At 42.5% G+C, this 13,526-nt stretch overlaps 1 protein-coding gene across 1 annotated transcript; it reads left to right on the top strand.

Moving 5' to 3' along the window:
• Positions 1–4,385: 4,385 nt before the first annotated feature.
• On the top strand, positions 4,386–12,799 carry slc25a37 (solute carrier family 25 member 37). The gene is made up of 4 exons (XM_083644084.1): positions 4,386–4,546; positions 6,836–7,064; positions 7,512–7,568; positions 9,586–12,799. The coding sequence occupies exons 1-4, from the start codon at positions 4,391–4,393 to the stop codon at positions 10,119–10,121; spliced, it is 978 nt and encodes a 325-aa protein (XP_083500210.1). The 5' UTR covers positions 4,386–4,390; the 3' UTR covers positions 10,122–12,799.
• Positions 12,800–13,526: the final 727 nt, after the last annotated feature.

Genomic DNA, 13,526 nt, shown 5'->3' on the forward strand with positions numbered 1-13,526 from the left:
CATCTAAATGTTTTCTCTGTAAGTGGGACATTTCAGCAATCAGCAGTCTCCAAGTAGGTGGTATTATTAGCCTTCAGACATTGCAACTTAGACCAGTGGTTCCCAAAGTGGGAACCCCAGGCAGTCAATGACCCCTGGGGGGTCATTGAGGGGATTGCATGGGGTCCCCAGCAAAAAGTAATATTTTATTCTCACTATAATTCCATCTATAAGTAACACGTTGACAGAATGTGTGACTATTTTGATCACAGGCTTCATACACTTTCTATAATAAAACATCTAAAAGCTAAAATCTTATCAGATGGGACCTGGGACAAAATCTTATCAAATGGAGGTCATTGGTCTAATTTGTGTCAGTATAGGGGTTCAAGGTTCAAGGTTACTTTATTTTGTCTCCCAAGGGAGAAATTTGTCTTGGACACAGACCAGCAGCATACATACAGTACACTACAAAAACATTAACAATAACGCACACAGTGACACGTACATCCCGTCACTCACCAACGTAATAAATAAAACACCTTAACCAACATACCCATTGCAAAAGAAGAAGCAGCAACACCTTTACTCCACCTCAGAACCTTCTACCCCTCTGTCTGCCTTCCGCAAGGAGTCCATTGAGGAGTGTAATTGACAGAGGGACAAAAGAATACTTATACCTATTATATTTCCACTTATGGACCCCATACCTCCTACCTGATGGCAGTAACCTATACTCTGGATGAAGTACATGAGAGGGGTCAGACACAATTTTCTTAGCCTGCCCAATGGTAGACTGCTCAAAGATGACCTGGGGAGTAATGGGAGGTGTAGGCATACCCATAATCTTCCCTGCCATTTTGACCAATCTAAGGATCTCAGTTTTATACTTTACCGTCAGGTTTCCAAACCAACTTGTGATACCATACCTTCCATCCCAATGGACTCTATGCTGGCTCTATAAAAGATCAGCATTATATTTCTGCATACGCCAAAGAGCCTAAGCCTTGACATGAGAAAGTTTGAGAACCACTGAGCTAGACAACAGAAGACAACCATTAAAAAAAATATTGTTGCAGTTATCTCTCGTGTTACTTCTCAATCCAAATAAGTTTGGTCATCAATTCAAATGTTTCTTGCTCTGTTGCTAGATCTTAATCACATGAAGACTGGACACAAGTTGAGCCATTTAAGTTAATAATTATAATATAATTATAGCATTAAATGTATCAATTGTCTAGTGGTGATCTCATACAGTAGTTCTGTAGTTTGACAAGGTTACTACAGGCACTACTAGGAGATTTTTGCAGTCAGTTTTACAGCAGAGACTGTTTCCTTAGTATACGCGAACACCAGCTGACTGACAACACTGCTTGGACAAGTGGTGGTGACATCAAGCTCCTAATGCTGAGTCACCCATTCACCCTGACACGCCCACACAGTGACAATGCAATCTGCTTGGTAGAGGAATGTCAATCGAGCTTATGGTTCAACCAATGGGGTGAGTGACAGGATAGTGAACAGATCCTGCACATGCCCACGCCATTAGCAATGTGTCTCCTGCCTTAATAAACCAATATCATATAGAGATCAATAAATATTTTCACCAGCAGATTTCAATGTGCAAATGGGAAGAAAAGAAGATCGCACTATATTTGAGAAATGGGTGAGAGGGTTTGTTCAGTTTGTTCAGATTCAAATGATGCAAACACAAATGTTGCCACCAGCATCCAATTTAATTTCAAGGTGAAATTTAAACTTCTGGCCTGCAACAAGAGCCAGGGGATGACACTGCCAAAAAAACAACAAAAACTGATTATTCGAGATCATTCGAATGTGCTGTCTCCAACGGGCTCCTTGAAAATAATTTGGTTGGATGCCATATGGCAATATTCAGTTTATTTATCATATTATCATAATTTCATATGACTATACCATTCATCCACACCTTCCCTGTAATCACCCAAAGGTGCATGCATGCATGTCAACAATAGAGAGATGCAGAGGAGGCAATAACATAAATGAGATGCTTCTTCTTCCCTTCCTTTTATTAGGATCTCTTTTAGCCCATGTGGATTACTTTTACATTATTATTCCTATCTTAAAAAACACACTGGTGAAAATGTACCAAAATACACAAATAAAAACATTAGTTTAATTCAAGTTAAGTTATCCTTTATTGCCAATTTGTCCCCATGAGGTAATTCATCCTCTGCATTTGACCCATCCATCCTCTATAGCAGTGGTTCTCAAATGGGGGTCCGCGGACCCCCAGGGGTCCGTGGCACTTTGCCAGGGGGTCCGCAAAAAGTTTTCAAGTTAAAAAAAAAAAAAGTTTTTTTTGTAGCATTTTTTTTAAAATGCTACATGTTACTTATTCCTTCTCAAACTACTTCCTACATGGTGCTAGTCTATCAAAATATCTTGGCTGTCATTGATTGTGTTGCATAGTGGTTTTCTGTACTGTTGACAAATTATGATATTGTAAGTCGCTTTGGATAAAACAAAAGTGTCTGCTAAATGACCTATCAAATTAAAAGTCAAGCACGTTACCGTGGAAACAATTAAGCTTAGCCCAAAATCACAAATCAGAATGAGGGGGTCCCCGGTATATTTTCTATCTTGTAAGGGGTCCTTGGCTGAAAAACATTTGAGAACCTCTGCTCTATAGGAACCTTCCTAGACCTAGGACAGGGGTGTCAAACATACACCCCGCGGGCCAGAACCGGCTCGCCAAAGGGTCCAATCCGGCCCACAGGATGACTTTGCACTGATGACATCACAATTGCTTGAGTGACATCACTGATGATCATCACCGATGACATCCCAATAGAGAGCCAAAGTCCTCCCCTTCCGGTCAGACCCTATGCGCACCAGCGTCTTAAAAATATATGAATGGAGAGATACTTGTTTTGATCCCGTTTTAATTGTGCCACGGGGTACGCATATGATGTTTGTCAATTTAAAAGATAACTTTGCAAGTCCAGTTCAGCCCTAGTTGTATTGTTCAGTTGCAAATAGTCTTTAACCGACTTTAAGACTGTCATGATGAGCAACACAAACTGCACACAACTTCAGCACATCCTTAACTTAAACACGTTTTGAGTGTGTGGTTACAACCAAATTATGGAGTTTTTCACTTGATGATGATGACCTCCATATATACTGTATCTCCATTATGTCCATTTCTCTAGATACTTAATGGATTTCATAATATTAAATGCTTTAGATGTTTTTAAAGTCTCCTCTAGATAGGCACCAAGTAGCTTTTAGAAGCTTTATACTGTATAAAAATACTCCTTGATATAAGTTAGGAGTCTGTTGTGGACCACATGGCGCTCTGAATAACCATCATAATTTGAACAATTATTGTAGCCTCTAAATGTGTCTCCCCCCTCCCCCACACACACACAAACGGTGGTACCTTACAGGAAGAACCTATATGCTTATATGTTTGATATTAATCTCCAATAGACCTTTAATGCTTTCTTTGACCATTTTTCAGATCAAAAGGTGCAGTGCGTGACGACTAGGTCTGTCATTGCAAATCTGAACCCTGCTCATACTCATACTGTTGAGTCTTCACTGCGCTGCCTGAGTAGCTGTTGCATGTTGTTCAGTTGATGTGAAACAGATCAGATGTCCTGGGCCTAGATAGCACATAAACATATAAAACCATGAAGAAACCACAAAGTTTGAGACATGTCTACAAAAAGAGGAAGTTCTAAGGTTTATGACTGTAATTCTTACAATATCAATGGACAGTTGCTGCTGGATAAGCAGACCAAATCAACTTATCTCAAGGTACAATGTGTGATTAGTCATCAGAGAGAGAGAGAGAGAGAGAGAGAGAGAGAGAGAGAGAGAGAGAGAGAGAGAGAGAGAGAGAGAGATTGAGAGAGAGAGAGAGAGAGAGAGAGAGATGAAATACTAGTCTTATTTGTTTGTTTATCTCTTTATTCGCTTATTTATGTTGTTTATGTTGTTGTTGTTGTTGTTGTTGTTGTTGTTGTTGTTGTTGTTGTTGTTGTTGTTGTTGTTGTTGTTGTTGTTGTTACAACATGTATTTCTACTTTATTTATATTATTTAAAAAAAATAGAGTTTGAACTGTCAGTGGTTTCTAATGAATTAGAAGGAAATGCACCGGGGAAACTTTTCATTGGCCAACTCAGACTTAAAGAGCCCGCCTTATTTTTGAGCATCTGGCATTTGATTGGTCATAATTCAGCCAGGCTCCAACTGATGCTGCTGACGTCACATGTCATGGGCGCTGGAACTCGCTACTAGTAGTGATGGTTGTGGTTGTCCATACCGACGCTTCTGTGGCCGAGCGTTATCTTTCAGAAAACCAAACAGCCCTGCTCACCACGCATGGAGTTGAGTGCAGACCCTGTGGTGGCAACATTGGAGATGTCGGAGATCCAAAGTAAAGAAGGCGACGCTTCTGATATTGACACTGAATACGAGAGCTTGCCACCTCATGTCTCAATAACGACCCACATGACAGCCGGAGCGGTGGCTGGTGTCCTGGAGCACACGGTGATGTATCCAGTGGACTCTGTCAAGGTAACCGCATAGGACTATTTTAACACTTGTTTTGCCACTGATGTTGGCTTACTCATTAAAGCTCATTTTCTAAGCTTCCAGCTATGATGCCATGTTGACTTAGCTGGTTTGCTAACTCTTGTTAGCTTACCTCAATATTACAGTAGCTAATTTAACAGTAACGTTAGCCGAGCAGTACAGCATGCCTGCCTGCCTGCCAAAGTTACAGCTGTTTCTTGATATAATTATTAGCCTAACAATCAACTTTGCTAAGTTAGCAAGCTCCCTCAACGCTCCAAACGTAACCCTGTATACTTTACCAAAGTCACATTGCAGCCAGATAACCATACTGTTATGGATCATCATCAGACTTGTGTGCCGTGCTCTGTTCGCGCATTAATGTTAGCAATAGCATGCTTAATTAGTTGAATATTGTCAAAACTCTCCTTCTTAGGTTTTCTCGTGCAGTGAATGAAATGATTTCAGTCAGTGACTTTCCTTTATGCAACTGAAGGTCAAGTAGCCTACATTAGCCATTAAAGTAGTCAGACTAGTATACGTCCATTCTTTTCTGTAAAAAAAGTAAAAAACAAAACACTGGCACTTGAAAAGTTGCAGTGTACCCATAATGGTTTCTTCAATTCCTAATATGCATGGCATTGCTAAAATTGCGCCTGAGACACTCGGAAGTCATAATGTAACACTATGCAATTTTAGCTGGAATTCTAACTGGTGCTGCTCAGACAAATCACCAGCTTGTTATGAATGCATATATGTATTTCATGCAGGTACACACTACAGGTAATGATTACAATCACTGGACCACCCCTAATATTAATGCTGTGTGGCACGAATCTCTCTACACAGAGGAACCCAGGACATGGCTACTCCTGAATCCAGCAGCATTTGGCAAATTAATTAATACATTTCTTCAGTAAGTGTCATCTTGAAATGACACTTTTGCTCAGCTATTGTTTTCGAACCATTTAGTGTTGTTTTGATCATTTGGCTTGCCGGACAAGCCAAAAAAGAATCTTGGTGTGGCACAGACAAATCATAAAAATCCTGCAATATAAAAAGGTCATATCCTCTTGGCTTCAATGTGATGATCTTGACATCTTGCCAAATTAACCCATTCATTACACAAGCCATTGTCGCCACTTCCTTCCTCCTAAAGGTTTCTACGTTTTCATAAGCACCCCATTACAACCCTCACATACAGTATGAGAAGGGACTGGTCCATGTGCATAACGCCATCAACAGTCAGCCAGGCTAATGGCTCAGGTTTGATGCGTTCATTTTGAATGTCAACGTTTATGGATTACGTACGTACGTAGGTAATAGTCGGTTGAACCTGTCCTATTATGTTTGGGCCTAAAACTTACATTTTGCTCCAGCATAGAGCGAGGCATCGCTACTCACAGAAGACACAGGGAGTAGTCTGTAGTCTACCTTGTGATAATGCTAGCACTAGGAGGGATCTTATCGGCATTATGCACACTTGGAATCAGCCTCACACAGAAATGGGCGTGTGTGCAGTCACCCTTCTGTATTGCCGATTAGTAAACTTCTTCCTTACACACCTTAATTGAATTGTCTTTTCCATTTGAATTGACAATAAAGAACCATAAATAAAATGCAATAAACAATAAATGGAAATAAACTACCCTCATTTATCAATAAGATTATTAGTAGACGATTATTAGAAGAGAAACAGAATTTGATTGTTAGGCCTAATTATAAAGTTGTACTATATCCAGTCACACAAACTTTAACATAAACTATGCTACCCAATTTTTTTGTCCCTCAAGCTCCCAAATCTGCATCAAACGGAAATGTAATTGATATTTTATTGTTAGGCAGAAGGAAGGAAACGCATAGAAATATGCCGAGGAAGATAGACTCGGCCTATCTCCCGAAGCAGCCCCACAAGTCCGACCTCGCAATTAAAAACATGCTTTGTGCTCTCCGGGGTATAACAAAGGGCTGCCATGGCCTCCCACACGGCAGGCCTGGGAGAGACACGTATCACACAGAGGACCTTACTGCTGCTAAGACCACTTACTGACACAAAAATGTGACGGCGTCGCAGCAAACAATGTGAACGCACCACGAGCGGTCGTACTCCAGACCAGGACGTCTGTGTGCCCACTTCTAGCCACTCACAGTCACAATCACATTGAGCTGAGTACTACTAACTGTAAGACTTGTTGCCGCTCAACACAGCACACACACACACCTGTCTGTTAAACCTAACCTTACACTCGAGCTAATCGTAAGGTCTGTTCTGCAAACATACCTTTTTTTCAGACAAGGATGCAGAGCCTGCAGCCAGACCCTAACGCCCAGTACAGGGGTGTGTTTGAGGCCCTGAAAAGGATTATGCGGACAGAGGGCATCTTCAGACCGCTGAGGGGCCTCAACATCACCATGATGGGAGCAGGACCTGCCCACGCGCTCTACTTCGCCTGCTACGAACGGGTCAAGCGCTCGTTAAGCGACGTCATTCAGAACGGAGGCAACAGCCATTTAGCAAACGGTAGCCTAGCAGCTCGCACACAAATCACTTTGAATTAGTTTCATATTGACTACTTGAACCCGCAGCCACTAGGGGGGCCTAGCGTAAGTGACATGACCCAGGAGTGATAGGCGTTGATGTTCATGATTTTTGTTTATGATATGCCGTCACAGTGCCACTTTCATGGGCCTTTTCATCTATAAAACAGTGATTACTCATTTGTATTCCATTATTGTGTATGATATATTCGGGATATTCAATTAAAAATAATTTATTAGTTGCTGCATGTAAACACCATATCCTTTTTACTGTAAGTTTTGGAGAACAGCACAATTGTTTCCACAAATCACAACCATCAGAATAATGAATGAACACAGAGGGAAGGCTAGACTCCTGTACACTTCACAGGTGAACTCAGTCACTCGATGTGTCCTGTACACTTCACAAGTTCTGTTTTCATTTCAACAGGAATGGCGGGAAGTGTGGCCACTGTTCTCCATGATGCAGTCATGAACCCAGCTGAAGGTAAGATGCAGTTTATGATAGACTATAAGACATACTTTATATATAGATATAGATATATATAGATAGGTAGATATAGATAGATAGATATATATATATACGTGTATATATATACTGTATATTTCCCTCGCCTTAGTCTCGGCTCCCAGACGTTTGGTGAGCTACGCCACCAAACGTCTGGGAATTTCACTGTCAGAAACTGTCTGTCCGAGCCCGGCGAGAACGGCCGGCAGCAGACACGCCTACATTTATTATTAGAATTTTATTTGGTAGCGGCAATGCAATGTTTCATAGTTCAAATATATAGCAAGACACTGATGTGCTGCAAAGAGAGTTTATACCTGTTGTTTATTTTACAATAATGTTTCCTACCCGGAAGTGGTCCGCTTGCTACTGTGAGTCATCAGCAGGCTCTGTAACGTTAGCCTCGGGAGTCGGGCTTATCACTGGGGGAAAGACCTCTAGCCGCCGGGGCCGGATGAAACATGTCCTATTAACAGGTTATGTTTGTTTCTGAGTGATTAATATGTTTCTCCGCAAATGCGACGATGTTTTGCAACACCGGTTCTGCATGAGAACTGCCCCCAGAAAGCAGGCCCGCCCACAACACTCATGATTGGTTCTCCGATGCAAGGCTTCCAACAGCGCCACCTAACGTTATGCAAAGATTTAACACATTCACTGCCAGCCATTTTTTTTTAACTGTAGGTAGCTTCTGCCAAGCCGTTTTTTGAGGATTCTGGCTCATTTTACAAGAGCTGAGGATAATTTTCTGCTTGGACTTTGTGAACACAAAGTTCACAAAAGTACTAATAGAATGTGTGCTTTCTCTGTCTAAAAGAGTTAGTTTGTAGAGTTAGTAGTTATGTAGATATTAGCCGTTGAGTACAGCATGGTTTCAGCGTCTGAGACAGGAAGCTGAGATAATCGCAGTTTTGTGAAATTCAATCAAACAGGCAGAACAGTCACTTTAACCATTTATTTTTGGCATCAGTGAGAGATCAGACATCTGAACAATATAGTTCTGAACACCCTCTCTTTCAAACTCCTCCCTCCGTGGGCGTGTCTGGTGGCGTTTGTCACAAGCCAGTTTCTCCTGCCTGTCTGAGCAGTGAGCAGCCTCCCTCTCTGGCGGCCCCTCGTCGGCGAGTGTGGCGAGTGTGGACTGTGGATGGGACTCAATCGTTTCTTGGATTTTCGGTTGAGAGCTTTGATGAAGCTTTGTGCGATTCTAGGCTTTATGCTGCCCACCCAGTCTATTTTTGGAACCCCCCACCGTTGTGCGCCCGTGTGCAGCAGCGTGAAAGCGTTTTCGCCTACAGTATGAGAATGAGGCTCGTTCGTTTCTGGGTTTTCGGAATGCGTGCGATTCTGGCCTTTCTGCGGGTGTTTCAAAGTGTGTTTCACCCATAATCTATTATGCAAATTTGCAATCCCCCACGCCAGCACCGCTCTCCGCTCTCGGTGTGCTGCTGCTGGCGCGGCCGCTCTCGGGCGAGTCTGGTGACTGATGACTGTAAAATCGCCAAGCCATTTCCTTGAGAATGGCTTCCTCCCGCGGCTGTATTTGGTTGGCTTTCTCTCTGTCGGGAGAGCACTGTCGCCACTTAGTTGGTCGGTAAAATAGATTATACACATTCAATACTTCCAATATTTTTATAGGAGACGTGGGGGGCATTGATCCACGTAGCACCGTCAAAAAAACGAGTCAACTCGTCATTGGCAGTGAACGGTTGGATTGTGTTTGACGAGTCAACTCGTCATTGGCAGTGAACGTGTTAAATAGTAATATTCTCAGTCTTACAGGAGTGAAACGGATTAAGACTGAGGGCTCAGTCTACCCTCGCCTAAACATCCAATTAAAGACAGGTTCTTGCCATGTTGTTTTGGTGTCAGCTGCAAGTGTGTAAGAATTTCACATGTGCGTACTTGTACTACGGAGTGACAATCAAAGTCTTGAATATTGTACCCGTTTGCGTGTGCTAATATGATCCCCCTGTGTTTCTCTTGCACGGCTCAGTGGTGAAGCAGAGGATGCAAATGTACAACTCTCCATATCGGGGGCTCTTGGACTGCATTCGGACAGTAACGCGTAACGAGGGCATGGGGGCCTTCTACCGCAGCTACAGCACACAGCTGACCATGAACATCCCCTTCCAGGCGGTTCACTTCATCACGTACGAGCTGATGCAGGAGCGGCTGAACCCTCAGAGACATTACCACCCCAGCAGCCACATAGTGTCGGGGGCGGCGGCGGGAGCGGTCTCCGCGGCCATCACCACTCCACTGGACGTGTGCAAGACCCTGCTCAACACGCAGGAGAACGTGGCGCTCAGCTCCGTGCACATGAGCGGCCACTTGACAGGAATGGCCAACGCCTTCAGGACAGTGTACCGCGTCGGTGGTCTGGCGGCCTTCTTCAAGGGCGCCCAAGCTCGGGTTATATACCAGATGCCCTCCACTGCCATCGCCTGGTCAGTCTACGAGTTCTTCAAGTACTTTCTGACCAAGCAGCAGCTGGAACAAGGGGCGGGAAGTGGAACTGGCCCACAGTAATTGAAGGTGAGTTAGGACAAGCCACCTTCCGACATGTAGACTGAAGTCACGCAAGGAGCCTCCAACCTGAGGCTGTTTGTACTGACCAGGTTTTATCTATTTGTTGTTGAGTAATAACCTCAGGTTATTGTCTCAACGGGAAGTCACTGACACACTGACAGAGCGCGGCACTCCCCATTTTCCACCCGGCACACCCACCTACAGTACCTAGAGTAAGTCTGTGTGTTTTTTCCAAGCTATAAAACGTAACCCTTCAGAAGAGTGGTGTTGCACAAGCAGGAAATGCAGCAGAGAAAAGGCCATTCTTAAAGGATAGAAACATTCAGGAGAAGAGTTCAACTTTGCAAGGCATCTTTTTTCTTCCTCTTCCTCCTCGTTGACCGTGTACACAACACTCCAAACTCTTTTCTACATTTGGTTGACTTGTGTTTCTCTCGATGTTTATACTTCTAATATGGCCACTTTTTATTTATTTTATTCGCTTTCAGAGGCTTGTATTTTTATGGATTCGGAAAAGAAAACGCATCGCTCTTTACTTGTGTTATTTCCTTGTATATTTATAAAGAACTATGACAAGACATTCCTTATTTTTGCTGCACAGTAAACGGAACCATTGCGCTTTCCAAGTGCCTCTTAAGGTTGAAGGCTGCTTCAGCTTTTTCTCCGTCTTTATTATCTGGTTTCTGACTGAAATGGACAGAGCACCTCCATATTTCCATATTTGTCCATTATTTGGTTGCTATCAAAAATGCTTGGCATTCTGTCGATAGATAATTGACTATAATCAGTGTAAAACATCCTCCCGGCTGAGAGAATTGCTGTCGCTCTCAGACAGTATCAAAGGTGTGTAGGCCGTTAACGGTCCAGTGCCTTTTTAAAGCGCAGCGCTACAACGCTCTCAAATCACGCACAATAATAATAGTCTAATTTGAAGAATCTTGTATGTGGCAGACAGAAGGCAGCTTGTTTATATAAATGATATATGTACATAATACTTGAATATATATTTTGTGAGTGGCTATTTCCCAGGCACATTATGCAGGTCCAAAGATGGATCACATTTGAAAGCCTGTTTCCCTGGATGACGGCCTTGTCTCAGCATTCAGATAACAGTCGTAGCGCCGTGGTGTTCAGCTTTTGCTTTTGTGACCTATTTACCTTGTAGCTCAAGGTTACCGTGCGTTATAGTAGGAATTTTGCTGATGCATTCAGCAAATGCTGTTGCTGTTCCAAAATGTCAGAATGTGGATCAGTCTGCATTAGTGTGTTACTGTGTTAGGCAGCAGTTAGCCAACTGACTGATACTGATACTGGGCACCCATTGTCACCATGAAACCAGTAAGGCTGATAAAATCAGCTGCTTGGCAGGCAGTGATTTTTTTCTCTCTCTCTCGCCCCATTTTAGTCGCATACTTCCTGTGAGCGCTGCTCTTTCCAGCCTCTCAACTCCCTGTTTTTCCGTTGAGTAGTTTGAGACATTCCTCCAGATACTGACGCAAGCCACAAGATTTGTTTGTTTTTAATTAATACTTCTTATATACAATATACTACGTACGTCTTTTCTGTCACTTGTGAAGTTCAGAGAGTTTATCAGAATCAAATGGTCATGTGACCCTTTAGCGACAAATTCATTACGCTAGTATAATTGTTAACATCCCAAAGATATGCATTGTATTCTATGCATCCTTTAAACCTGTCATTGTGAAAACTAGAGGAAGCTGTGTGCCTGCCTGCCATGAAATGTGAAAGTACTCATCTGCTTTCAGACTTTACATTCTAGCCATTTTACTCTCCAGATCCATCCAAAGTAGTTAGCATTCATTCCGTTTGGTCTCTTAAATGTTTCGCATTTATCTCTCGAGAGATTTTGTTCAAACGTTTGGACTGTCACTGTGTTAAAAGCTTTCTGCCTCAGCGTTATATGAAGGTTACTACATTTGTTCCTAACTTCCTCCCAAGATGTTTCAATGAATACCAAAATAGTTGAGCGAAGGTTATCCAGTATGTTATTGTGGGTCACAACGTGGATGCTGCTGCACTTATTTATGATGGATAAACAAATAAGTTTGCATTGTAGACTTCGGCTAGGTCAAGTTGCGAGATTGAGTTCTACTCTTCCACTCCATTTACAATCCTAAACAACACAGACTATTTAGTGCACTATCTAGTGCACTTGTTACTTAGTGCATGTCCCACATTGTACCAGGACTTTTTCCAAATAGCTGATACATCTAATTTATGAAGGTTAGAAACTGATATTTTTGATTTGTGAGTCGGAGGAAATATACACTCCCCTGGCTTTAAACGTATTAATCTATTAATCAGAATAGTGTTGTATAAGATTATACATGCAGTCACCACTGCTTACCTTGTACATCTCCCCCGCTCATTTCAGAGGTGTTTACTGATTATTCATAATCGTTTTATCATTTCACATAGACTTATTGTTCCCAGTTGCTGATTGATGCTTATATTTTAAAGGAGACTGAGGACGTGACATCTTATGTAGGGATGTCCATGATGTAAATATTTCTATGCTGTTTTGCGCACAAATAATTGACAGGGCAACTGCGATCATGTATGACTATAGTGCCATCTACTACAGTATGTGAATGTTTGGAATTAATTAATTAATAAACCATGCAAATTAATGATTGTGGTAATGCTGCTACAGTATGTAACACTGGAGCTGAAATAAAAATCCCAGTGATCAACGCTGTTTTTCTTTGTGATCTAAATCGAGGTTTGCTTTGGTATGTCCTGTCCCGTTCAGCCGTTTAGATGTTGGGAAGTTAAAGCTCGTTTTGATGGTTGCAGCATCAAAATAAAACCTCAGTGGGTATTACATGGAACAAAATCCCATTGGTAAACATAATAAACATCCTGATATGTACATTTCTGCTAACCAAGTGATGTGGGCGCTATACTCGCTATCGCCCAGTCAGCCCTGCCCCGCTGCTACAGCGTGGTTGGCTGCCTTGCTGTATTTCCGTCTTCAAATTGGTCGATTTAGAAATGGCCCCTCCTTCCCTCGTTGCAGTCTGTCGCTCACCACCTTTGGGATACCTGGCGTCAGCAGGACATCGCAAACGACAAGATGAGAGGAGGGGCAACAATCTAAATAGACCAATTGAATACGGAAATACAGCAAGGCAGCCAACCAAGCTGCAGCAGCGGGGCAGGGCTTGACAGGGCGAGTGCGAGTACATGGATGATCATCACTGCTGAAGTCACCTTGTATGACTTGAAGCAATGCTTTTACATTAACTGAGGTGTTATGTTAAACTGGATGAAACATTTATTCCACACTGTAGTACTGTAGGGCAGAGTCCATTCTCCAACTGGGATCCCAGGGTGAGAAATTAAAACTAAACACCAGCCAAATGTTAGTAAAGCTTTGACTAG

Source organism: Poromitra crassiceps (assembly GCF_964638095.1).
Source record: "Poromitra crassiceps genome assembly, chromosome: 10".
NCBI lineage: Eukaryota > Metazoa > Chordata > Actinopteri > Beryciformes > Melamphaidae > Poromitra > Poromitra crassiceps.